This window comes from Canis lupus, chromosome 11 (genome assembly GCF_048164855.1).
Source record: "Canis lupus baileyi chromosome 11, mCanLup2.hap1, whole genome shotgun sequence".
Classification (NCBI taxonomy): Eukaryota; Metazoa; Chordata; class Mammalia; order Carnivora; family Canidae; genus Canis; species Canis lupus.
This window is the reverse complement of record NC_132848.1, coordinates 2,193,412-2,219,930: the sequence shown is the minus strand read 5'-3', so window position 1 is coordinate 2,219,930 and position 26,519 is coordinate 2,193,412. Positions and strand designations below refer to the sequence as shown.

Genomic DNA, 26,519 nt, shown 5'->3' with positions numbered 1-26,519 from the left:
GAGTGGTGTTCTTTATTGTATTCAGGATAAGATTAGTAAGTTTTGAAAAATGTTCTCTTAAATTTGTATCTTGAAGACAAAGGTTGGGTTTGGAAGATAAAGCCACAATCTACTCCATCTTGGGTAGAGATCTTATCCTTAGAATTCTTTGCCATAGAAAGAAACAGTCACTTTAAAAAGCTATGATGTTCAGGCTGCCAGTTGTTGTAGCTGATCTTCCATTTGGGACTTAATTCCTGGCTACAGTATATATGCCATGGAAACCATTGACAGGGGTCCTTAACTTTAAATTTCTCGTAATAATTCTACTTCCTTCCCCTTTCTTTTTCCTTCTTGGGGCACTAAAGTATTTTTAATTAATATTTAGAGAGGAGTAAGTTCTTAAGGGACCCGCAGCAACTCTATAACTGCACTTCGTCTTCTAAGTTTCTGTCATGGAAACTAGGTGTTGGATCCTTGTCTTTGGATCTCACCTCAGTACCTCTCTCTTACCTTAATACTTCTGGCTAATAGGAATATTTTCAAAACTGCTTGCCAGAAACAGGCCACACATTTGGCTCCAAATTTTATAGCTTTCAGTAGAGGGAAATACAGAAGTGTTTATAGTGATTCACAGGGTTAAGAAGATAAAAACTTACAAGTTGCTCAGCAAAAGCATAATTATTCTACATCCAGGGACCAAAAGACTTCCCCATGGGTCCTCATAATGCAGTAATGTAATGAACAGTGGCATATGTCTTTACTGTAAGTCGTAAATTCATAAGTCCCCTGAGGTTAAGGATCTTTGCCTTATTCACCTTTGTTCCCAATGCCAGAACAGTCCCTAACCTAAAGTAAATTCTCAGTGGATATTTGAATGACTATTGGATGAATGGATTAATTTTGAATGGGTTAGTGGTATTATTTAAAATGTTGATGGATGGATGGATGGATGGATAAATTAATTAATTAATTAATTAATTAATTAATTAATTGATGGAGGGCAGCCTGGATGGCTCAGCGGTTTAGCGCCACCTTCAGCCCAGGGTGTGATCCTGGAGTTCCAGGATGGAGTCCCAGGGGCTCCCTGCATGGAGCCTGCTTCTCCCTCTGCCTGTGTCTCTGCTTCTCTCTCTCTCTCTCTCTGTATTCCATGAATAAATAAATAAAATCTTAAAGTAATAATAAAATAAAATGTTGATGGAAACTGATGCCTGTAATTCATTGAAAGCAGTTCCTCAGGGACCTTTAGAGTACCTAAGATTGAAACTACAGAGTTAGAGTTTGCTCTGTTCCCTTGGGTATTTAGATTTTTTTGTTGTCATTAATTATTAGGTTTGATGAAATCAGTAAAGCCTGGCAGGCATAGTTTTGTTTGTTTGTTTGCTTTTTAGGGTTTCAGAAGGAGAAGATGGTTAATAGTACCTGATAGAGAAGACTGTGGTTTTGGCTGTTTACTTATGCTGCCACACTTTAACCCTAAATCTGTTCTTCAAATACTTGTTTGCCTTGCAGCTAATGGCAATTTCCTTGTTGTCTTGTTAATGGGTCTGATTCTTACCTACTTTTTAAAAGTTTTTACTTATTTATTGATTTAGGTAATTGCTACACACCCATCGTGGGGCTCAGATTCACAACCCTGAGATCATGAGTCATGTGCTCTTCTGACTCAGCCAGCCACCCCAAGATTCTTAACTCCCTACTTTTGATGACTTTGCCTTTTTTTTTTTTTTTTTTTTAAGATTTTATTTATTTATTCATGAGAGACACACAGAGGCAGAGACACAGGCAGAGGGAGAAGAAACAGGCTCCATGCAGGGAGCTCGATCACGCCCTGAGCCAAAGGGAGATGCTCAACAACTGAGCCACCCAGGCATCCCTGACTTTGCTTTTTTAATTTAGTTTCAGAGGTAAAATTTAGTGATACATCACTTGCATATAACACACAGTGCTTATTACCTCAAGTACCCTCCTTAATACCCATCACCCAATTATTCCTTACCCCTACCTACCTCTCCTCCAGCAACCCTCAGTTTGTTTTCTAGAATTCAGCATATCTTATGGTTTGCCTTCCTCTCAATTTTCATCTTATTTTTCCTTCCCTTCCCCTGTTCATCTGTTTTGTTTCTTAAATTCCACATGAATGAAATCATACAGTATTTGTCTTTTTCTGATTTATTTTGCTTTAGCATCATACCCTTTTTAGTTCCATCCAAGTTATTGCAAGTGGCAAGATTTCATGCTTTTTGATGGCTGAGTAATATTCAGTTGTATATATACACCACATCTTCTTTATCCATACATCTTTTTTTTTTTTTTTTTAATTTTTTGAGAGAGAGAACACAAGCAGAGGGAGAGGGAAAGGGATAAGCCAGACTCTGTGCTGAGTGGGGAGCCCCACGGAGGGCTTGACCCCAGGACCCTGAGATTATGACCTGAGCCAAAGTCAGATGCTTAACTGCCTGCCGACACCCAGGTGCCCCTTGATTTCCTTGCTTCTAATGTAGAAGATGAATGAATGGCGTTGTTAGCTTCAAAAAAAATTTTTTTGTTGTTTTGTTTTTTAGCTTCAAAATTTTGTTGGTGGTCTCACAGTTTGTTTCAAAGACCAGGAGGAAGGTTGCAGTAGAAATAATAGCTGCCATTTATTGAGTGCCTATATGAGAGACCCTATATTCTGAGCACTTTCACACATGTAATTTGTATCTTGGTGCAGCCTTGAGTGTCTCAGTCTTTTCCTCCAGCAGGCATTGTTTTCTTTATATTGCCTGAGGATTTTCCAAATATGAAAGGGAAACAAGGAGAAAAGTGAATTTGAAAAGTCAGAGAGGGCAGCCCCAGTGGCGCAGCAGTTTAGCGCCGCCTGCAGCCCAGGGTGTGATCCTGGAAACCCGGGATCGAGCCCCACGTCGGGCTCTCTGCATGGAGCCTGCTTCTCCCTCTGCTTGTGTCTCTGCCTCTCTCTCTCTCTGTATGTCTCTCATGAATAAATAAATAAAATCTTAAAAAAAAAAAAGATGTCTGAAGAGCTCAGTTTAGAAATCTCTTATTCTGTGATGGAAAATACAGTGATAGTGATTCATGGGAGTATTGGGCTTTATTAAATATACATCCTGCTTTCCATCCTGAGCTTTGTATATGAGCTCTCTTCTCTTCCACAACTGTCTTTCTGAGCTTTTAAAAAGAAAAACAAGGCAGCTATCGGGAGATAGGATTATGTATGCTGAAATTACTGGCGTTAGTGAGTTGCCTTGCTATTTAGATCTTGAGTGAGAGGGTGAGCAGGTGAAGTATATGGATCAATCTGAACGTCCAAGGCATGTGTTTAGTCAGTGAAGACAGGTTCCTCCTCTGGTTTTGAATGCATGTTGTATGTTTTGAGGGGTTTCCACTAGATAGGAAATAAGGGCACTTCAGATTCCAGCACTGTTCTTCCCACACAGAAGTATACATGGGAAGAAAAAAGATTTGTTAGTGGTTGAGGAGTTGCAGGAGGAAAGTGGAGGAAGAATGAAGAAAGGAAAGATTTGCAAATGCCTATGACACTGAGCTAGAGGGGTCAGTGCTGCCTGCAGATGCACAACCCCATTTGTGCACTTGAGCATGGCCTGAGGGAGCATTGGCCTGATGAATGCAGAGAGAGATGCGTTTAGATCGAGGTAATTTCCCTCAGATGGGTCTCACCATCCCATGAATCAAAACCTGTCAGCAAGGAGCTAAAGATGGAGTGAAGTTTATTGTACGTTTGTTTCCATGCGACACCGTCACGCTAGAAGGGTCAAGTGAGAGAGATCATTAGAACTGTGTTGATTTACTGGGCCTGTTGTGCACTTTCCTTGCAGGGCAAGGAGGAAAGAGGCTTTAGGAGGGAAGCTGAGGGGCTCTGGGTGGGGAGGGAAAGGCAGGCATGCACAAAATAAATAAAACCCTCACTGGTCTCTGCGGGTGAGGGGTGGGCAGGCTTTTTGTAGGGGGCATGGGAGGATCTGTATTGTTTTGTTTTGTTTGTTTTGTTTTTTTTCCCCTAGAGCCACTGGTAGATTTGCAGCAGATGCTCTGCCTGGATCTCCAGGAGAGACACCAAAAGTCTGATTAAAAAGGGAAGCTCATGAAGAACTCCCTGATCTAGCCTTAGTGGCTAGCGAAATGTAACCCCCCTCTTTTCTTTTCCTCCCTCTATCTTTCCTCACCTTTGAGTTCAAAGGAAGCACAGAAAATTTAATTTGGAAGACATAATCCCCATTTCAGGATGTAGCAAAATAGAGAACCAGAGGAAAGGCTGTCCCGTCCCACACATTCTAAATAAATATAGGCTTTGTGATGAGATTTGGGAGTGGCCCCAGGGTTTGAGCTGAAAAAACAGCTGTTTTTAAAATAAAGTACCATTTCCCTTTCTGTGATTTGAACTTGCCGAAGTACTCCTTCCTCTGAATTGAATGAAAATAAGTGCGTAGTGGTAGTTCAGCAATATATGGTCTATTCCTGCTTTTCCTCAGGAAGGATGTGGATGTTCCTTTTATTACCCCTAACACTGTGCTTGGCCTGGAAAATTAGCGAAATTAGATATTTCATCTAGAATATTCTGTAGAGATTCTCATTTTGAGCACTTCATTTTTGTCTCTTATTCCCTTTTATTTTAATGGTAGTAGACAAAATAAAGAAAACTTTTCCTAGTAACTTTGGTAAGGAAAAATAGGAGGGCTGTGTTCATTGGAAACCTTCCTAATTCTTTTATTATAGTTCAACAGATGGAGTAGCCAGTTAGGCAAAATTAGAAACGAATTCAGTTGAGAAAATCTTTAGTCCTTTCCCTAGATCCCTAAAGTAGAGACATATGTTACAGTAGAAAGGGGATGGGATCCTGGCATTGATCCAGGTTATTTGAGTGCTATGAAAGTGGTTGAAGTAGTTTACAACTACTGTTAGCTAAGGGTCCTAGCCATCCTTCTTCCTTTGGGAATTAAACACTTCCATTCTGCTGCTGTTCCTCCAAAGAAAGGGTTATGTGAGATAACTGAAGAGATGGTAAAGCTAGGAAAGTGGATGTATTTTGTTTGTTTTTTAAGATTTTATCTATTTATTTGATAGAGCATAAGCAAAGAGAGAGGAAGAAGCAGACCCCCACTGATAAGGGAGCCCTGTGTGGGGCTCAATCCCAGGATCCTGAGGACTCCTAACTCTGGAAAACGAACTAGGAGTGGTGGAAGGGGAGGAGGGCGGCGGGGGGTGGTGAATGGGTGCAGGGCACTGAGGGGGCACTTGACGGGATGAGCACTGGGTGTTATTCTGTATGTTGGCAAATTGAACACCAATAAAAAATAAATTTATTATTTAAAAAAAGAAACAAACTAGGGGGATCCCTGGGTGGCACAGTGGTTTAGCACCTGCCTTTGGCCCAGGGCGCAATCCTGGAGACCCAGGATCAAGTCCCACGTCGGGCTCCCGGTGCATGGAGCCTGCTTCTCTCTCTGCCTGTGTCTCTGTACCCCCCCCCCCCGTGACTATCATAAATAAATAAAAATTAAAAAAAAAAAACTAGGTTACTTAATTTCTCCAAGTCTTTTTTTATTTTCTATGAAATGAATTTAGTCATAGTACCTCCTGTGTTTGAGATGTAAATGAGGGGCTCCTGGTTGGCTCAGTTGGAAAAGCATGCGACTCTTGAGCTTGGGGTCATGAGTTCAAGCCCCATGTTGGGTGTAGAGATTACTAAAAATGTGTGTGTGTATTACATATATGTAAACTTAAAAAAATAAATGAGATATTGCATGTAACGAACTTCGAAGAGTGGCACAAAATAAGCACTCAGATATTAGTGACTGTATTGTTAGCATTGTTTTAATTTTTGATTATTAAAAACAATACTTTTTTTCAGGTTGCCTGGGTGGTATAGTTAGTTAAGTGACCAAGTTTTGATTTTGACTCGGGTCATGATGTCAGGGTCCTGGGATCAAGCCCTACATCAGGGGTCTACACTCAGCAGGAGTTTGCTTCAGAATTCTCTCTCTTCCTCACTCTGCCCCTCCTCCTTCAAAAATAAAAATAAATAAATGGGAAAAAAAAATACTTCCCCCCCCTCAAACCTGGTTCCATGTTTTATAGGAGTTTAGATTGCATCAGTTTTGTACCCACTGTGGATTTGCTGAGGGTTATAATGAAAAAGACAGGGACACCTGGGTGGCTCAGTTGGTTAAGCATCCAACTTTGGATTTCAGCTCAGATAATGGGTCTTGGGATTGAGCCCCATGTCAGGCCCTGTGTTCAGTGCAGAGTCTGCTTGTCCCTCTTCCTCTGCTCCTCCTCTGTCTCAAGTAAATAAACAAATAAAAATCTTTTAAAAAGGCAGAAGAACTGTGTAAGCAATATTCTTTTCTAGTAATACACTATGGTTAAGTGATAAACTCATGTGTAGGGTACCTCAGTCCTTCATAGCCACCAACTTTTCTTGACTCCTTTCTAACTCCCTATAAAGCAAGTACAGCAAAAGGGAGAAAATGGACATGCTTCTTGAGCTGAAAGAGGCAAAGTAAGACCAAGAAGGTATTCTTGCCTACTGTGTTCAGAGAATAGACTAGTTAAATTAAACACGGAAAGCTGAATAGCTGCCCTGTCTTTGGCCAAAGAGGTGGCTTCTGTGATCGTAGGAACAAATGCAACTCCTTGGTTGAGGTTGAGAGGACACATATTTTTAAATTCCTATGTTTCTATAGATCTCTTGATTGCCTTTCTTTTTAATTCTTATTCTGGGACACCCAGAGATATAACCTGCCTATAGACTGCAGGGATATGAACTCCTTGGAATTTTTAAAAAGACCACCTTAGGAGCACCACACAGAATCATATTCAGAAGTTTCTTTGAATTCTTTTGACTCGACCTTCTGTTGGTTACCTTTGTAAATAAAGTCAAAGAAACTGACCTTGGTGAGGGTGAGTATGTATGTATAGATAGAGGGTCTCTTGAGGTATACGGAAAGGATAGGATCTTAGTCTAGATGTGTGCCCAGTTCTAGAAAATCCTGGGTGGAAGAACACCCAGAGAGTCCATCTAATTTTATATGTTTACTCATCGTAGGGCTGCATTTTTGATTACTGGTGACTGGGCATGGGGGGAACGTAGAAAAGGAGAAAATAACTGTTAAAGTGGGATAAATAAAGTGGCAGGGTTTAGGTTCTGATGGGAATATATATGAGACTCTTACATTGAACAGTGTTAGATGTGAACATTAGCTCAGTCATTAAAACAGCTATAGGAGTATGATCAGCTCTAATTCATGGTAAGCTATAATATTCTCTCAGTTAAAGGGCAGTGAGTCTCTTGGATGCTTGTGAACCGTCCAGAGCATCTTTCTCTTAGAGAGATAACTGCAGCTAATGCCTTGACTCACCTTTTTCCAAAATCATTTCAGATTATTCAGAGCCTTCTGTGCCTTTGCTGGGCATTCACAATGCTTGGCTTTCTTTGTACATTCTTCAGAAATACCACTCTGGCTGCGTCTTTCCCTTCCGTTCCTTCGCAAGTAAATGGAACTTGTAAGCAGTGTTTAACAAGTAGTTTAGATGCCTTCTACCACCGTTTTGTCCTTAGGTGTTACTCACTGAAGCCTCAGTATTCCATCTCTCTGAACTACCAAAATTTCTTCACAGAAATTTGTTGTATGGGTATTTATGTTTTCTTAACTTCATGTGTCTTAGGAACATTGAGGCCCTATTTTAAATTTCTATAGTCGTTCTTAGGGACAACATACTGTATGCTTGCTTATTCAGTTTCCTTTTTTGTTTGTGTGATCCTTAGTTCTTGGCACAAGGTTGGCTGCCATATTGTGACCATTAAGTTATAATTTAATTCTCTTTTATCTCTTGAGTGGAGGCTATCTTGTTTCAATTCTTTTCTTTGTCCCTGAACAGTCTGAAGATGATGAGAAGCTGAAAAAGAGGAAGGAGCGATTTGGGATTGTTACAAGTTCAGCCGGAACAGGAACCACAGAAGATACAGAGGTAAAAAAATATATGTATATTTATATGTATATGTATATTTATATTTATATATTTTATATATGTGTATGCACATATATATACACACATATATATATCTAGAGTGCTTTGTAGAGCCCTTGGAAGGAAGTGAGGGTGAAGAAACATTCTTCTTTCCCTAGCCTACTTCTTAAGTGCCCAAATAATAAGATCTTTTTATTCTTTGCTTAATATCTGTTTTCTGGATAAAGTAGCCACACTGAATTCCATCAGCATACTTAATTTGGTGTTAGAGCCATTTAGCTTAGAAAGGAGCACAAGATTTGGAATCACAAAAGCTTGGATTTAAAAAATGGCTCTGCCACTTAGTATTACTTACAAGTTATGGCACTTTTCTGAGCCTCAGTTTTATCATCTGGGAAGTAGAGATAATACCTACCTTGAAGAGGTATTTCAAGCATGAACTTATTCTATGTAAAAAGCGATGATACTTGACACAAAGCTGTCATATTTAGTAAGTAGCAGTGTCTCTGTTTATCTGCTAGACATTTTTTTTGATCATTTAATAAAGGCTTATCTAACTCAGACACAAGTATAGTTGTGGCCTAACTCCCATCTGGAGTAGGTCAATGGACTCAAATGAGACTTCTTGTTCTTAATCACTTTATTTATAAATAAATAGTTTATTAAATGAAAGGGCAGCTCTTTTCTTGTTTTTTAAAAAACTTGTGTTTATCCTTATCCCAGTTTCCTCTGGGGTAACTCACATTAACTGAGACCCTGAGCAAGACTACGTGGAGCTTTGACAGACAATATTGATTTAGTGATTTAAGAGTATCTATATTGGGCATTAGCTGGCTCATTAGGTGAGCGTGTGACTCTTGATCTTGAGGTTAAGAGTTCCAGTCTCATGTTGGGTATAGAGATTGCTTTAAAAAAAAAAAAAAAAAGTATCTGGGATGCCACGGTGGCTCAGTGGTTGAGTGTCTGCCTTTGGCCCAGAGCATGATCCTGGAGTCCCCGGATCGGGTCCCACATCGGGCTCCTTGCATGGAGCCTGCTTTTCCCTCTGCCTGTGTCTCTGCCTCTCTCTCTCTGTGTCTCTCATGAATAAAGAGATAAAGTCTTTAAAAATATATATATCTATAATGGAGACCCAAAGTGTCATCTAAGGTGTACATAAGGAATTGAAATGATGAGTGTATTTGAATTCTAGAAACTTCTTGGGTGGTGAAGAATTTGCAGTGTTCTTTCTTCCTTTTTTTTAAGATTTTATTAAAAAAAAAAGATTTTATTTTATTTATTTATGAGAGACAGAGAGAGAAGCAGGCTCCATCTAGGCAGCCCTTTATGGGACTCATCCGAGACTTTAGGATCACCCCCTGGGCCAAAGGCAGAGGCTTAACCGCTGAGCCACCCAGACGTTCCCTTCTTCCTTTAATCTAAATTTACTTCTTTTCATCTATCTCTAGAGATGGCCCTTGTTTCGTTTTGTTTTAAAGTAGGCTCCAGGGGATCCCTGGATGGCTCAGGGGTTCAGCGCCTGCCTTTGGCCCAGGGCGTGATCTTGGAGTCCCGGATCCAGTCCCTTGTCGGGCTCCTGGCATGGAGCCTGCTTCTCCCTCTACCTGTGTCTCTGCCTCTCTTTCTCTCTCTGTATCTATCATGAATAAATAAATTAAATCTTAAAAAAATAAAAATAAAAAAATAAAGTAGGCTCTATGCCCAACATGAGGCTTGAACTCAGAACCCTGATTTCAAGAGTTGCATGTTGTACCAACTGAGCCAGTCAGGCAGCCCTGGAGATGACCTTGGAAAATCTATTACCTCACACACATAAAATCTTACAAAATCTTTCTACGAATGAATATCAGAGTCAGTCTTGTAAATAAACTCTGAAAATTTTACAGTTTGATCACTTTGTTTTTAATATAAATTTTTAAAGATTTTATTTATTTATTCATGAAATATACAGAGATGCAGAGACATAGGCAGAGGGAGAAGCAGGCTTCCTGTTGGGAACCCGATGTGGGACTCAGTTCCAGGACCCCAGGATCACGACCTGAGCCAAAGGCAGATGCTCAACCACTGAGCCACCAGATGCTGCCTAGTTTGATCAGTTTGTATTTCCAGTAGGAAGAAACTTGAAAGATTTTGTATTCTCTGTGCTACTAATTCAGAATAAAGCATTACCTGTTATAAATATCAACTTACTTACTGACTTGCCAGCATAAGCTAGAGGTAAACTTAAAGGCTTGTTTTAATTCTAGTAAAATTATTCCTTTTGCCAAGGTAACTGTTGAACCAGCCATGTTTACTAATAAGGTAGTACATTTGGCTTCTCCAAGATGAGGCAGATGAGGATTTTGTTGGTTGGCAACAAATAGTAGCTTTTGTTGGGAGAGTCAGTGCATATAAAGGAATAGTAACTTCAGAGATTGATGGCGTTGACATGAACCAGATGACTTACTTGATTCCAAAGAATTGTGTCAGTAATCCAGGTATAGGGTGGGCTGGGCTTATACACACTCATCTTTCTTTAAGATCTAAATTAAACCTCCTGCATGAATGGAATAAAAAAAAAAAAAAAAAGTCCCCTCTTTGGTGGAGGCAGTGGTTAGAGTGAGGATGAAGGACTCAGTGCTGTGTTGTGAGTCAGTCTCAGAACAAAAAGGTCTTTTTCTCCTCCCCCATTTCTCATTTTGTGTCTCTCTCCAGTGCTAACTCCCTCAAAGAGATCCATGTTGGGGACTCTCCTCCTTCCCATTTATTCTGTTGGCATTGAAGATTTATATGCCTTTTTGTGAATTTGGAGACCCAAGGAATAGCTCCTGCTTGGGCCTTACTGCCTAGAATGGCATCCCTTTCACCTTTTCCATGAAAAAATAGCACTGGTCAACCCTTTGTCCTCTGAGATCTCCCATCTCCTCACTGACTAGAAGATTCCTCAGCCTGTTAAGAGTCCGTTCTTTCCAGACTAACTTGCTATAAGGCTGAGTGGCCCTCTCTTCAGTTTTCCATTTTCTACCACTATTCTCTTCCTCCTCTTCCCCCAACCCTTACTACCCATAGTCTTCTCCCTTCCTTTCCCACTAAAACTCTCCAGCTCTAACTGGATAACTAGAGAGGTTCAGGAATGGAATCTCTGGCTGCCAAGCTTAAGCCTGGGTCTCCCCTCCTTCTTGGACCTTGTGATAGTTCATGTGAGTTTGAATTAAAGCAGTCAGGAACCTAGGCCACTGTTGTCTAGCAATCTAATTTTTTTCTTTCTTCTTTCTCACAGGCAAAGAAGAGGAAAAGGGCAGAGCGTTTTGGGATTGCCTGATGAAAAGCTCTTAATGCTTTCTATTCTCCAGTGGTTTCCATCTCTCTGACTTTTTTTGGTCATATATATACCTAAATGCACAGTCATGTGCCTAGGTCCTGCCTCGCAATGAGAGAGCATGTATCCCGGGTACATCCAGGAACTTCAGCAGCAATTTGACTCATTGCTGTTCCAACTTTAAGGTTGTTGTTCTTGTGTTGTTGTTTTTTAATTATTATTTTGCTTGTTAATAAAAAAACGAATAGAAAAGAAAACAATGTGTTTTATTAGGTGCTCCTTTGAGTTCTTAGAACCAGATTAGACCAGATAAGAGGAGCTTCAGGGACAAATATTACAGGGAATTAGCCATAATGCCTTTATCCATTAGAAAAGAACAAGGAAAAGGATTGAGTCTATCCCTTTAAGCCTATTTATTTCCTTCTTTCATACTCATAGGCATCCTTTTACTCTTTATCCTCCATAAAGAGGCCAAGTTTCACCCTGAATCTTTTGCTTCAGCAGGTTGACGTGACCCATTGAGTAAAGTAGGAGGAACACTGAGGCTTCTTTTTTTTTTTTTTAAGTTGTGTGTGTGTGCCATGCACACGCTTGTTTAATCTCTACACCCAGCATGGGGCTCGAACTCAGAACCACAAGATTGGATCAAAAGTTGCATGCTCTTCCTACTGAGCCAGCTAGGTGCCCCTGGAGGCTTCTACTTTCTAATCAAGTCCTGTGCTAGTTTGCCTTCTATTAGAGAAGTACACAGTTTTAGTGGCAGTGTTTCTTACATATTACTAAAATCTGTTTTCCTTGCTGAGCCGCCTCCTTATGTTTGACTCTCTAAGCAGATTGCTGTTTGCATTTGATGTTTCACCAAGATCGGAGATGTGCTACTTTTCTTTTTGGGTATGTTGGTGTAGGGTTTCTCCTCTTAATCTTTATTTTTGGACATCTCTGTGAGGTTGGTTTTGGTTGGTTGGTTGGTTGGTTGGGTTTTTTTGTTTTGTTTTGTTTTGTTTTGTTTTTGAGAATAGAATTTAGGAGCCTGGCACCTTACGAGAAGACTTTGATACCTTGATCAGATCCTGTGTTGCTGTGGTGTAATTCCTTATTTCCATTTCTACTAAAAGCTGCCTATTGTTGTGATTAATAGAAAAGTAATGGTTTGATCCCCTTCCTAACAAGAATCTCTTTCCACAAAGTCTCTTTGGTTGCTAAGTAGGGCAGGGACCTAAGTTTATTTTAGATGCTTTAAGAAAACTGCCTGGAGAGCAGATCTAGAGATTGCCAATTTATTGTGAATTTTGCCCCAATCTGACTGGGGAAGTAAGCAAAAGGGAACACTGGTTAAATATTTCCTTCCCTCTGGCCTCTTCTTTTTGCCTTCTTTTTCTTTTCTCCAGGTCCTTTTTTTTCTCTACTGTGTTTCTATCTGAAAACAGAACCACAGAAAATTAATTGTTTTGTAGCTTGAGAGAGATTATAGATTCAGTAAGGGTTTTCTACCCAAGGATGGGAAAAGTAAGAAATAGGTATAAAGGAATAAAGCACTGGATCCTTCGGAAATTTTTTTCAGTCTCTATATTCTAAAACCTTTCAGAAAGGTATTGAGCCTCCCCGACCCCCCGCAGGATTCTCTTCCTGAAGTTTAATCATTCTTTTCTCCCACTCAACTTACTTCCCCAAATCTTTGATACTGTACATTTTCTCAGTTTGTATGGATTTTTAAAATAACTTTTTTCATCCCATTCCAGCAGCTGTTCTGTCAGCCAGAAGTCTCACCTCCAAGCCTAACCACCAAATCCTCCTCTTCCTGTCTCATGGTAGTCATTCCACACATACTTTTTGAGCGTGAAAGTTCAGGATGCCTTTGTCTTTTTTTTCTAATTCAATCTTAAAATAGTCCATTTAAAACCATTCAGGCTTGGGCAGCCCCCATGGCTCAGCGGTTTAGGTTTAGCGCTGCCTTCAGTCCAGGGCAGGATCCTGGGGACCGGGGATCAAGTCCCACGTCGGGCTCCCTGCATTGCAGGGACACAGACACTCTGCCTGTGTCTCTGCCTCTCTCTCTCTCTGTATCTCTCATGAATAAATAAAATCTTTAAAAAAAAAAAAATTCAGGCTTGCAGTTCTTTATCTGGGATCCAAGTACCCTTCCTTCCTATCCCCCAGTCACGCTAGTGTAGCTGATCTAGGATTCATACGCAGTTAGCTGACTCTAGTCTTTTCCCTGTCCTGAAGCTGTGACATTCTCTGCATACCTGGGAGCTCTTAATGAGGGAGTCTATAAAAGATGTGGAGGGAACTAGTTTCCTCAGCTGTAAATCTGCACCTTTTTATGGTTCTCTAAGAACCATGGGATTGTTCTCTTTTTCTCTACCATCACTCTGAACTGCCCTTCTCCCTACCCCAACTCCTGGGAATTTATGAATATATAGTGCTAGAAGCTTCTGTAAAGGGTGAGAGCTATAGGAAGGAAGATGTGAATAAGAGCAGACCTTCTTGGGGTTGAGTCCTGTTGCCATGTCTAACAGGAGAAACATGAGGGGGGAGGAAGGAACTTCATTAAATAAGGGAGAATAACTTTTTCTCTGTTCTCTTCCATGTGGGCCTCTGACAGACCATGTCATTCCCTCTGATTATTGAAATCTACTAAAATCTAACCTCCCCATCTTCCTGTATATCCATATTCTTGTTTTTCCTTTCAAAGGGATTGAAAAATAATGGCAAATTTCACACCTTTGCAGACCCTTTGTGCTCCGGGTGATCCCAACTTTTTCTTTTCTTGTCCTTTGGTTTCCCTGCCTTTAGTTTTTCAACTTCTCAGATTACTATTAACAGAATGGATTAGAGTGGAATATTGTGTAGTAACTACTTAGGTGTAATTTGTCCTACCATGCTAGCTCTACTGCCTCTGAGACTGGGGAAGTCATTCCATGACTCTTTCCAGAGTGTACCAATAGCAGGCAACACTACTGTGAAGGAGAATTGATAATAGATTGTGTAGTTGGCACAATTTGCTCACCATAGTTTGCATAGTAATCATTCAGTGAGCTCATAATTTTACTAGGTGATTTATACCTGGGAAGGTTTCCCTGAGTAGGTTCCAGCTAGAGTGTAGGGAAGGAACTGAATGGACTCATTTGAACATGGAGCGGGGAGCACTGCATTTAGGGGTTCTAAGAGTGGGAAGCGTGGGAGTCCCAGGTGCCCCCTGCCCCCAGCTCACAAGCGAGAAAGCTGACCTTGTGGCCCTGGGGCATCAGCCTCCCTGCTTCTGCCACACCACAGATCAGAGGTTGTAAATGCCACTGCCAGCTGGTTCTTAGCTTGGGGCCCTGACCTCCACAAAACAGGCCAAGGAACAGTATAGGCTAGCTAGCTACTCATGCATTGGGTTGGAGGTTGTTTGGGGATAAAAGTCATCTGGCAATCTCTTCTGGGTGTCCTTTCAACATAGGAAACAATGAGCAGTGAAGGAGAAAACCTATTTTTAGCTCAAGCCAAAAGCTAGGAGTAGGTGTGGATAAAGCAACTCCTTGGGAAGATAAAGTATGTAGTGCTTTATCCTCCCTCAACCTCACTCTTGTAGTTTGTCTACTAATAGAACTGACAGGGCAGGAATAGTATGGTGGCACGCTGACCCCGCAGTGGCCCTGGCCCCCATTATGGATCAGGTCAATGTGACAGGAGCTTTCCTTTTTTTTTTTTCTCCAAATGTGAGTTAGCCAAGATTCTTTTGTTCTAGGTACATGGGAGACATTTTTATGTTGGAATCGAAGACTATTTGAGGTGCTTAACCATCTTGATCCATTTACAACTTGAATGGCTATGTTGGTTTGGGTTGTGGATTTTGGTGAAACTTAGTTAAGGAAACTGAGGATCAGGGATTGGTGGGAGAATGAGACCATTAGCTGGGTCATCTTAAGAGAACTTTCAGATATTCTGTTATGTGGAGGCTGTAAGAGAGTTTTGGTAATCTTTGGGACTGTTTTGGATCAAGTTTTACAGAGAAGAGTTGTTCTAGGTGCCCTCCCCTTCCCATTCTCTGCCCATGCTCCTTAGGACTGTATGTCCTCACCCTCATCCCAAATGCCCCTAGTGGTTTTTTTTCCTTGCTCCAAAGACCCCCATGTTCCTACTCCTTGAGCACAAGGTTTCCTCCTCTCTCAGATCCTCTTTTGTTCCTGGTCTCCAAGGTATAAATGTGGCGCTTGGTTAGGGAGAAGAGTTCATCACTGAATTCTAAACTCTTTGACTGCTTTTATTTATTTATTTTTTTTCAGGTTCAAGTGCTGGATTGTGTCATGTGACCATCCCAAAACTCAGAGCACCCTATGGCCATCTTTGCCCTCTGTCACATAACTTGAAAACTGCTTGATGGCCTTTTTGCAATGGTTCCCTCCAGGAAGCCTTGATCTCAGTGAAGAAGTCCTTTCCCGGCATTCCAGTACCCCTGTCACCCCCATACTTCTCAATCACCCTTAACAAACAAAGGCAATCACACACGTGGTGTAACAAATACACAAAGTAAATAATAATTACACTACTTATGATCAGAGGGGCACTGGCCAGGTCCACACACATCATAAAGTGGGAAAGGGGTTGCTAGTCCCCACTAGGTTGCTTTACTGTGCCCCCAAACCTCTTTACCCCATGCCTCTTTGGGAGTGAGGAGGACCAAGGGAATGAGACTTCATAATATATGTTCAGAAGAAAAAGACCCTCCCCCCACAAAGGTCTTTATTTGGTGGTGTTAAAGGGGCATATTGTAAGTGTCCTCCAAGTCTAATGCTCCAGCTCTCTAGCATTTATAGAGGGAAGTCACCTGATGTCTATTGCCCAACCCCCACCCTGTGCCAAGATCAAGAGACATGAGCATTTGATCTTGGAGGAGGCATCTTCTGTTCTTCACTTCTCTGTTCCTCCTTCAACCAAGGAAATGTGAATGATGTTGATGGGTCAGGTGTATCTTGTTCTCCAAGACTGGGGTAGAAGGAAGGATAGAACGGCCAGAGAGGAGAGGCTAGAGGTTAGCATAGCTGTTACATGGGAGGTGAGTTGAACTGCTTAACAGCCCCTGCCCATTCCTGTACCAAATACTGCATCTCATTTTTTCACTATGGGAATGGGAATAAGATACTAAAGCTCACCAACATCACCTTCCCAAGGGTGGTCACATACCTTTGCCCCTTCCACCATCTGGGCCAGACAGGAGAGTCATACTCTTGGGAAGAACAAGCCTTCCAGGTCAGCTCTCCAGGCTTTAGTTCAGTACTGTTTGCATCAGACCCATAACTGCTGGCTCTACTTAGAGTGACAGTTTTGCTGAAGGTTCTGGACCTCCTCTCTTGACATCCTCTAGGCTCTTGTCTGGAGCCAAGAGGTCTGGTGGTGAGGTATGGATAGGGTGTGGATCAGGAGATTTCTCAACTCCTTGGCTTCAGGCACTGTCCATCTGGGAGGCAGAGGGGAACTTGTACTCTGAAGCTTGTGACTCCTAAGCCTCACATCTCTTCACCACTACTCTGGTGCCCTGGTTATCTGTCCCACAGCGAGAGGTATTTTATGTCCAATAAAGTGCCCGTGGTAAGTGCTCAGAATTCATCTCTTGGCTGTGGCGGGTGCTGCTATTTCTCATTCCATCGAGGGGAAGAAACTGAGGCACAGTGAGTCCAGAGGATGGTGGGTCAGGATTGTGGGAGGAATGAATAGGCCCAGCTAGTGACTTGGAGTGGCAACCAGTCCCTGCCTGCTTCCTAGCATTCCAAACCAGGGAGTCTCCATCCTTCCAATCCTCTGCTCTAACTGGCCTTGTCAGATGCTTTTCCCTTCCCCACTGTATTTGTTCCCTCCCTGCTGCCAGGTACTGCTAGATTCCAAAAATAAAAGATAAAAATAATTATAGACACTCTGCTCCCTTGTTCTCCCCCCTTCCACCCTGAGCTTTGGGGTTGGGGGAACTAAAATGTCCCCCTGCCCCTCCAGAATCCCTTCCATCTTGGTCTGCTGGCTCTATTCCCTAACCCAGAGCAGTGATTTGAATTCAAATGCCCTGTAACCTTCAATCTCCTTACTACTTTCTTGACCCCTCCTAACCCTTCCCAGACTCGTGACTCTGGGATCTCTATACTCTTATTGACCTGAAGATAGAGGCTGGGAGTAGGGGTATTCCACAGGCTCTTTGGTCTCTCTTGGCTGGGGGGAATTTGGGCATATGTGGGCCACACCCTCTGGCTAAATAACTCAGGACTATGAGGGTGGACCTGAGGGTTAGTTTAGTGGCTCTCATATAGATCCTGGATGTTGATGGCTCTCCCCTCCCCTTCCCCCTACCCCCAGCTCCTAAACCCTAACCTCATACTGTTTCTGTGACTGCTGGAATTCAGTACAACCCATTTGGCTCAGGAAGGTTAAGTTGGGTGATTATGGGTTGGAAACTCATGTGTCAGCCCTCTTGCCCTCTGCTCCCTTTCCCAACCCTGGAGGCTTTATACAAGTGCTTAAGTAGGTGGGTATTGAGGGAGAACAGGGTTTGGGGGAATAAAGGAGAAATGGGGCACAGTGGGCAGGGGCCCTTCTATTTCAGTAAAGCCAAATACCAAAAAAAAAAAAAAAAAAAAAAAAAGAAAGAAAGAAAGAAAAAGAAAAGAAAAGAAAGAAAGAAAAGTCACAATAAATAAATAAATAAAATTCCCAAATCCTTACTTTTGCCCCTGCCCTCATTTCCCTTCCTTGGCCACTGGTGGAGGGAGAAAGGGAAGAAGCTAAGAATGGATTTTTGATTTCCTCCTACTGAGAATGGTAGTCAGGGGATCTCCCCAAACCATACCAAGCCCCTCACCTCGCCAGTGGAAGAAAGGAGGCTGGGTGTGGGGCTTTCTCTTATTACTCCATTTCAGCCTCTTTCTCACCATTTATCTCTGCCTGGTCTCTCTTCTGCCTCTCTCTCCCTTTGCCTTCTCACTGCTGCTCTTTTTGTTCCTCTGTCTCTATCCCTCTGCGCTACCTCTGTCTCTACGTCTCTCTGTCTTCTTGCCAAACCTTCTCACCTGCAAACCTCAAACACTCCCCACCTGACCATGCCCCCCTCTTCCCCAAACCCCTCACCCATCAGTCCCCACCTGCCTCCCTCTGTTGTATTGCACACTGCTTGGGCAGGGAACAAGGTGTGATGTTCATGGGAAGAGGTGGAGGGAGCTCTAGGGCCTGGGGGTCGGGGGGTCGGGCTGGGGGTCTAGGGGTAGGGTCTATGGGGGAGGCATCCTCTGTCCCCCACCTTAGGAACAGCCACAGCGATCCACCACCATGCCAGGGATCTTGCCGTAGATAATCTGCTGCTTGTCATTGAAGTAGAGCATGTTGATTGGGGACATCTTGGTGGGAGTACAGCAGGGCCCAGCAGAGCCTCTTGGATTAGCCTGTTGCACCAAGTGGGTGTGCGGATACTTTTGCATGAACATGTACTCGCACTGGCCGGAGCAGTAGTTGGCCTTGTATCGTTTAGGCGCGATGATCCAGTCCCAGCCAAAAGCCTCAAAGTCCACAGTGAGGGGGTATCGGCAGCAGCGAGACTCACTCGAGTGCTCATCGCAGTCCAGACCCAGATTCCGCCGGGACCGTTTTGTGTTCTCTAGGACCCGAAGCTCCATGAAAGGATGCTGGGGGTGAGGGAGAGGAGAAAGAGCTGTGATTGGGCTCTCAAGATCGCCTCCTCCCTTTCCTTTCTCATCTGCCCCTCAGCAGGGGGATCAGGACAGAGACCCTTGCCTTCTTGGCTTTTTCCCCTGCTCCTATACCCAGCCTTGTCCTCTACCTACTTTTCTTGCAAGCTAGCTCTCTCTCCTTCAGCTCACCTCGGATTCTCTCCTGGCACCTGACCCTGATCAGCCCCTTGGCCCCAGGCCTCATCAACAGCTCATTTTTGTATTTCCTTGGATCTCCCATTAACACCTGCACCCCAAACCCAGTTTTCAACTGTTGCCTGGCTTCTGTCTGAAAAATGATAGCTGCCACTCCCATCCCCCCCATCCCTCCCCCAAAACCCCTGCTCCTCTAGAACCAGCTCCTGGCCCCCAAGAAGTAATGCTGGTCCCCGCCCCTTCTCATTCCTGGTCTACCTCTCCAACATCCCACCTCCTCAGGGCCGGGTTACACAGATCTGCCGCCACATCAGGCTCCCTGCTCACCAGCCCCTCAGCTCCGGGCCCCAGGGAGGTGACAGCCAAGTCCGTGCCACTGGGATCAAAGGCGTTGATCTCGATGCCCCAGTTGCTCTGTGGCTGTCGGAACCAGCTGTGTAGCACTTGCTTGAAGTCGATGCTCTGCCAGTGGCCTGAGCGGGAGTGCAGCTCAATCTTGAGTGAGCGGATACGGATGTGACGCCGGCCTCCGCCCCCTCCCCCTGCAGTCCCTTCCCCAGTTAGGGGTTTTAGTCGCAAGATCTGCAGGTAGACCGTGGCTGGGCGGGGCACGGGCCGTAGATACACCCACAGCTGGGCCTTCAGTACCTTTGTGAACATCACCTTGGGGCTGAAGTGGAAATGGCAGCAGAGAGGGCTGCCGTCTGTCTGCACCGCAGGGTCCGCTGATAAGAGAGAAGGGGGCACAGCATCAGCAAAAGGTATTTGGGAAGGTGTCAGCAGCCCTGGGCGGCACTGGCAAGTTGGACGACTCAGTCTGAGTATTCCAGTTCTTTGCCCTTGTCTCGTGTCTTGGTGACTACTGTGTCACCGGTACTCAGAACAGTGCCTCCTCTTTCCCTATAGGACGATGCGTCTGTCAGGCCTTTCTGATCTGATCTGATCCATTCCTTAGTCCATTTGCCCTAACACCTAGCCCCCCCCCCCACCAGATAACCTGCAGTTATTTAGGGATCCCCCCTCCTACCTGCAGCCTTCCATTCCCCCAGCATGTAGGGCTCCAAACTTTTCTGAACTTTTGATGTTCTTCATCGAAGCTAAACCTCATCACACCTGCCATTCTCAGGTCGCCTCGCCCCGCTTCTGTCCTGTTTTGTGTGGTGGCCAGGTGGAGCCTGGCACAGCCACCACCACAACCAAATGGTCTCGAGAGTGGATAACCAGGGTCCAGATGGGAAGCAGGGCCTAAATGTATTCCATGAGGTAGGTTGGAATTCAGATCTAGGCTTCTTGTACCATTCCTGCCAGAAATAATACCCTCCGAAGAATGGAGCGATTGAAGCACTTCTTGTGCACTTGACTCCCCAACACCTTGAACCTGAGAAAAAGATTCCTCAGCTGCTTCCTCATCTTCAACACCATTACTGCCTCAACTTTTAAAGGAAGTTAAACAAGGGGGCATCCCGGGTGGCTCAGTGGTTTAGCGCCGCCTTTAGCCCGGGGTGTGATCCTGGAGACCCAGGATCGAGTCCCACGTCGGGCTCCCTGAATGCAGCCTGCTTCTCCCTCTGCCTGTGTCTCTGCCTCTCTCATGAATTAATAAATAAAATCTTAAAAAAAAAAAGGAAGTTAAACAAGGAGAAAAACTACCTCCTTGTTGTTAACTCCTATTGCCCAAAGCTTCAGAAATAATATTTAACACATCAGATCAAATGCAATGTTTTTTTTTTTTTCCCCCCTGAGCTTCCTTTGGTTTCTCACTCAAGTGCCAGTAAGTCTTTACAAAGGTTTAACATCCCGACTTACATTTTGGCCCATTACGTCTTGTTCTGGACCAGAAATTGACCCTTCTTGGGTTTAAAGTCTGATTCTCAGCATCTGTCTCTGCTTCCATTTCAGCTCCCTTTTGGTTCCCCTTTCTAATCTCTTAGGTCAGTTGGAAATGCCCTAAATCATGTTTCCATCAGACAGGAACATCCATTCTCACTCTAAATAGACTGAGAGAAAAACAGTCAGGAGTGAGCTTCCAGAGCTATGTAAGTATGATCAGGAAGTCCAGGCCCTTATGCATCACACCAGGTCTTGAGTTCTGGATAATCATGGAGGACTTAGCATCTGTTGTTGCCCATCAGCACTCCCCCAGGAGAAGGAGGATCCTCCAAGTGAGATGAGGAGGAAAGTGCTCAGTGATCTTCGTATATTCCAGTTCCTCTGGTAGCTTCCTTTCCCTTGGTTCTTCTCTGAGGTCCCAGGGCACTGGTAGTCCTCCCAATTATCCTCCTGCTGGAGCTGCAATGCTGGTACAACGAGGGAGGATTCAGGGAGTAGAGATTCAGAGATTAGGAGAGTACCTGGGGCAGAGAAGCTGCTGGTGAGGTGGGGCTACTGTGCCTAATTTCATAGGGTTGTCTTACTTTCCCACCTGTCTTCACTATTAGCTACTAATCTCCGCGAGGGTGGACACTTGTCAATACTGTTTTGCTCACCACTGTAGCTCTAGTACCTCCCACAGTACCAAGCAGTGTTTAGTAAATGCATGCTAAATGAACTTCCCAAACTCCAAATCTTAACATATACAGGCAAGTGCCTAGAAGTTCTTCCTGGCATCAAAACACTGTTCTTTGACTACAAAGTGGGTTCAATCACTGCTTGAATCCTCATCGACCGTATTCGACCTTACCCACCAAACTTCTCAGTGATACAGATATAATTCTTTTTTTTTTTTTTTGATACAGATATAATTCTTGTTTCATAGGAATGTTGAACATTAAATAAAGAATGAAAATAGTAGTAGCTTCTCAAAAAATGCTGGTTTATTGTTAGTTTTGTAAGCTCTAAGCTTACTCCCCTACCTACGCTGACCCAAGGTTTAGAGATAGGGGTCTGGGCACTAGAGCCTCATCCCTTTACGTCTTTGATTTCTTCAGAGTCCCCCATCTCTACACCCAGGGAATCACCATAGGCTTCTCTCCCAGCGAGGGTGGGGAGAGTTGATACTCAAGGGGACTGGGCCAAGACGGGGACGGAGAAAGACGAGGGAAATGGGAAGAGACAGGAGAGAGGCTGGAGGTAATGAGGGAGATAAGAACGGAGAAGAAAGTGTTAGGGATGAAGGCAGGCTGGAAGAGATGGTCAAGAGAACTGGAGGAGAGAAGGAAGGGACAGGAGAAGAGCTTGGTAGGGGAGAAGAAATAAGCTTGGGAGTCGAACACTGGGGGGGGGGGGCAATGCAAAAGGAGTGGATGGAGGCTACAAAGTGAAAGGAGGAAGGTAGCTAAGCCTGGTGGGGTAAAGAGAGAGGATAGATAGAGAGAGAGGAACAAAGAAGGAGCAGGTAGTGCCACAGAGGGAAACAAGAGGCTTGAGAGAGTCCCCCCAACACGCACATAGGCCCAGCTCCCAAGGGGAGGGGAAGGAGCCACATCTGTGTTGGATTGATCGGCTTGGTGGCAGGCAGCAGGTCAGGTTTAGTAGGCGGTGCTGGTCTGGAGAGAGGTCATTGCACTATTTTCAGCAAAAGCCCAACCCCCTCCCAGCTCACCACCACCTCCTCCTCCACCCCCCCCTACCCCCTTCCACTCTCTCCTCACCCAGGCTGGAAGGCCTAGGGGCAGGAGGTTGGGCTGAGAGGGCAGGGGCCTCTTGGTGTCGGAGAGGAGAGAGAAACTGAGGGGCTGGGCTTGGCTCCCAGAAGGGCAAGGGGGCTGGGTTCCCAGGATGAAGGCTGGGGTGGGAGAGCCCGAGAGGGTGGAGGGAACTAGGGCAGGCTCTGCAGCCTGGGGGAGGTGGGGGCTGGGGTCCAGGGCTGCGTGCAGGGGGAGGGGAGGAGGGGGAGGGGGAGGGGAGCGGAGGCCATCTCTGCTGACAAACACCTCCCCCGATTAGCAGAGCACAAGTCTCTTATTAAAGCGGGTCCCTGGGGATTAGACTATAAAAGTCTCTTTTTCCTTTTCCCCTCTCTCCCTCCCTTCCCCTCCGCTCCCCCTCCCTCTCAAAAGAGCTCGGCTTGGCTCTTAAAGGGGACGTACAATACCTGGCTGGAGACCCAGTTCCCCAGTTCTCCAAGTCCCCGAGAGGACTGAGGGCGGAGGTTCGCGCGGAACCCCACCCCCTGGAGCCCTTCCCGCCCCCCCAGCCTAACCCGCACCGCCGGGTCCCAGCACGCAGCCTGCACGCACTTCCTGCGCCCTCCCTGGGAGGCTGAGCCTGCCCGGCCGCGGCTGAGGGATGCGGAGGGCAAGTCCACACCGACAGCACCCGGCCTGAACTCCTCACACTCGGTCCCACACCCACCAGACTAGCTTTTTCCTCCGGCCCTTCCTGTTCTTCCAGCAAACTCTTCTTCAGGATTCCTCTACAACTGTTTTGTAGGATCCCCACCCCCACCCAGGCCTCAGTCAATTTTAGACTGACCCTAGCCCCTCTAAGGCGGAAACCTAAGGAACACACGGGAGACGGAGGGATCCAGACGGATCCCAGGCTTTCACCACCACTGTCAGCGCCGCCAGCACCCTCAGCAAGTTTCCCAGCCTTTTGGGTTCTCTTTTCTTCCTAAGCCTGGACAAGTATTGTGGAGTTAGGGTCTGCAGGAAAGCTGGTGGCCCTATGAGGCACTCGGCCTCCCAGACGCACACCTGGGTTCCCGAGCCTCTCCCACGGGGGTCAGCCACTAGGAGTCCACCTCGCCCCCAGCGTTTTATGACCTATCTGCCAATAAACCAGCCCCCCCTTCTGTTCAGAGCCATAAAACGGAACTGGGGGGGGGGCGACTTTGCCAAACCACCAGGGAATAAGAGAGGGCCTGGTTTCCTGGAGTTGAAGTGGAGAAGGGGTGAAGGGACCTCAGTGGGGGAGGGGAAAGGGAGTCATCTGACCCTAGGGAGAGCTGGGGGTGGGGGTGGGGGGGTGGCCTGGATTTTCCAGGCCATAAAATTTCAAAGCGGCTCAAGTCTATTAACATGTTCATCTTCCGTTTGTCTGGGGGCTTGAATGCCTGGGTTCCCCGTCCCTCTTTATCTATTCTTTCTCTTTCTCCCTAGGTCTCCCTGTGTCTCCTCAAGTCCGGTTCTGAGTAGGGGCGGGGGGACAGGAAAGGAAGGATAAGCTCTGAATAGCCAGGCGGGTGCCGTCAGCCCCAGCGCGATGGGACGGAGTTCTCTGAGCTCGGTCAGGAGCGAGAGGGCACGGCTTCCCAGCCCTTTGGGGGACCGGGTGTCAGAAGGGCTCTGGGTGAAATGGGTGCCCGCTGGGCCGCCGGGAGAGGCACGGGGTCGGGGACCTCGTTCCTGCCGGCGGGAGAGGGGCGCTCAGTTCTCTGCGGCCCCGGGGCGCGCTGCGGAGCCGGCGCTGGAGCGGGGGGAGCGTCGGCGCCAAGGCCGTGGGGGTCCCCGGGCGGCCCGACTCTGTTCGCCCGCGTCGGCACCGCGGCCCTGCAGGGCTGCAGCTCCCCCAGGCTCCCCGGAGCCCCGCGGCTTCCTTGCGCACCCGGGCTGCAGGCGGCGTCTCGCGGCCCCCGGGGCCCGCCCTCCCGCCTCCGGGAACCGAGTGTGCACGGGACTCCGCAGCCCGTCTCCGCCGCTGGAAAAACTTCGGTGGAGCAGCCCCCGCCCGCAGCCCGTCAAGTTTGCGCAGGAAGGGCCTCCGGGCCGGGGCAGCCGGAGCGGCCGGGGCGGCCGGAGCGGCCGGAGCGCCCGCGTCGGAGCCGAGCCGCTCCTTCCCGGCGCCCGCGCCCGCAGCCCACCGCTCGCGCCCGCCGCCCACTTACTCTCCTGGGCCATGCTGATGACAGTCTCGGTGGTGGCGTGGTACTCGTCCTCCTCCAGGAAGTCCTCGGGCTGCAGCGCGTCGCCCTGGAAGTCGTGCAGGTCCAGGATCTGCTGCAGCGGCGGCGCCTTGGGCAGCAGCTGCTTCACCACCTCGCGGCTGATGTTGGGCGCCTCCTTGAGCCGCAGTTTGCTCAGGATCTGCGACTTGATGCTCTCCAGGCGCAGCTCGCGGCTGTGCTGCCGCCACACGCACACGGGGCAGCCGTCGGGCTCCGGCGCCGCGGACGGGGCCGGCCGGCTCGAGCGCTCCCCCCCGGCCCCCGCCGCCGCCGCCGCCGCCGCCGCCGCCGCCGCGGGGCCCTCGGCCGCCTCCCCCCGGGGCCGCAGCTCCAGGGCCAGGAGCAGGAAGCCCAGCAGCAGCGGGGCCGCGAGCACCATGCTGGAGGGGAGGGGAGGGAGGACTGGGGGGCGGGGACGCCGGAGTCCCGCGGGGAGGGGGCGGGGAGCGGGGAGGGAGGAGGCGGGGGTCCGGGCGGCGCGGGACTGGGGCGGCCCGGCCGAGGGGGGGCCGGGGGGGCCGGGGGCGGCGGGCGCGCGGGCGGGGCGGGCGGGCGGCCGGGGCGGGCGGCTGGGGGGGCCCGAGCCCGGGCCAGGCCCTTTATAGCCCCGGCCCCCGTGTCGTCAGCGGCCGCGATTGGCTGCGGAGCCAACAAAAGAGGCAGCGCTGTCATCCGAGGCGAGAGAGGGAGCCGGAGAGAGCGGAGGAAGCGAGGGAGGAGGGCGGGAGCGCGGGAGCGCGGGAGCGCGGGCCCCGAGAGGGACGGGGTGAGGGCAGGAGGGGGCGCCGGGGGGCGCCGGGGGGCGCCGGGCGCAGAGGGCAGGACACAGAGCAGGCGCCCAGGTAGGTGAAGAGGGGGACGAGGAGGCAGAGACAAAGGGGGATGCGGGGGCGCCGGTGGGAGGAGACGGGGAGGCACGGGGCCCGGCAGCGAGGACGCGGGTGTGAGCGGCTGGACGCGGGGCGGGGCGGGGGCGGCCCGGGGCGCAGAGACAGACCGCGCGGAGCCGCCGCCGGCCACTCGCGAGGCGGGGACCCCGGCGCGGAGCCGAGCCCGAGAGCTCGGGCTGCGGGCTGCGGGCTGCGGGCGCGGGGGACAAAGCCCGGAGTCCCGGGGCCGAAAGCTACTGGGAGACCTTGGCGCCGGGAGGGGGCCTCGCCCTGAGGCCGCAGCCGGGAGGGAGGGGAAGGCGGAGACGGGGGCGGGGGGCAGAGACTCGAGGGCAGGGAGCGAGCACCGGGCAGGGGGCCCAAGGGAAACGTCCACCGGCGCCCCGGAGGGCAGCAGGGACCGGGCTCGGGGGAGCTCCGGGGCCGGGGTGGAAGGAGGGGCCTGGGGGCAGGAGGGACACGGGGCACGAAGGCCCGAGGCGCCCGAGCGGGTGGGGGCAGCGCTGTGGAGCCCGGAGACAAAAGGAAGCCTCGGAGCTGGGGAGGCCGTGGGGAGGCCGAGGGGACAGGGGCGCGGGGCGGTCGGGTGGCCCCCGCAGGGACAGGGCCGAAGTCTGCCCTCGGGCGGGAGCCGCAGACCCCAGCTGCCGGGGGAGCCCGGAGGTGGGGCGGGCCCCGGGCCCCGC

The 26,519-nt window shown here is 47.7% G+C and overlaps 2 protein-coding genes across 7 annotated transcripts in view; one reads left to right on the top strand and one right to left on the bottom strand.

Moving 5' to 3' along the window:
• Positions 1-11,529, top strand: part of SARNP (SAP domain containing ribonucleoprotein) — a 50,148-nt gene extending 38,619 nt beyond the window's left edge. The window contains exons 10-11 of the mRNA XM_072842750.1: positions 7,885-7,974; positions 11,234-11,529. Of these exons, the coding sequence (XP_072698851.1) occupies positions 7,885-7,974; positions 11,234-11,275 (132 nt within the window). The 3' untranslated portion in view covers positions 11,276-11,529. The remainder of the gene's footprint in view (positions 1-7,884; positions 7,975-11,233) is intronic.
• A 1,006-nt stretch (positions 11,530-12,535) lies between these two features.
• Positions 12,536-25,346, bottom strand: GDF11 (growth differentiation factor 11). 6 transcript variants are annotated; one of them, XR_012038820.1, is made up of 5 exons: positions 24,884-25,346; positions 19,447-19,844; positions 18,537-18,918; positions 16,442-17,837; positions 12,536-12,689 (listed from the first exon to the last, which is right to left on the bottom strand). XR_012038820.1 is itself a non-coding variant. In XM_072842740.1 (4 exons), the coding sequence occupies exons 1-3, from the start codon at positions 25,320-25,322 to the stop codon at positions 18,538-18,540; spliced, it is 1,218 nt and encodes a 405-aa protein (XP_072698841.1). In that variant the 5' UTR covers positions 25,323-25,346; the 3' UTR covers positions 12,536-12,689; position 18,537. The 6 variants fall into 6 exon arrangements, 4 of the variants coding, with proteins under 4 accessions (XP_072698841.1, XP_072698839.1, XP_072698840.1 ...); XR_012038821.1 differs by lacking the exon at positions 12,536-12,689 and adding an exon at positions 15,501-16,243; XM_072842740.1 differs by lacking the exon at positions 16,442-17,837.
• Positions 25,347-26,519: the final 1,173 nt, after the last annotated feature.

What these genes read in the sequence shown, in the direction of transcription:
- GDF11 (XM_072842740.1), bottom strand. Translation starts at nt 25,322, where the DNA reads ATGGTGCTCGCGGCCCCGCTGCTGCTGGGCTTCCTGCTCCTGGCCCTG. An exon ending in CATCAGCATGGCCCAGGAGA is followed by an intron (nt 19,845 to 24,883) that starts GTAAGTGGGCGG and finishes CTCTCTTATCAG; the next exon opens with CGGACCCTGCGGTGCAGACA. An exon ending in GGCCCGGAGCTGAGGGGCTG is followed by an intron (nt 18,919 to 19,446) that starts GTGAGCAGGGAG and finishes CCTCACCCCCAG; the next exon opens with CATCCTTTCATGGAGCTTCG.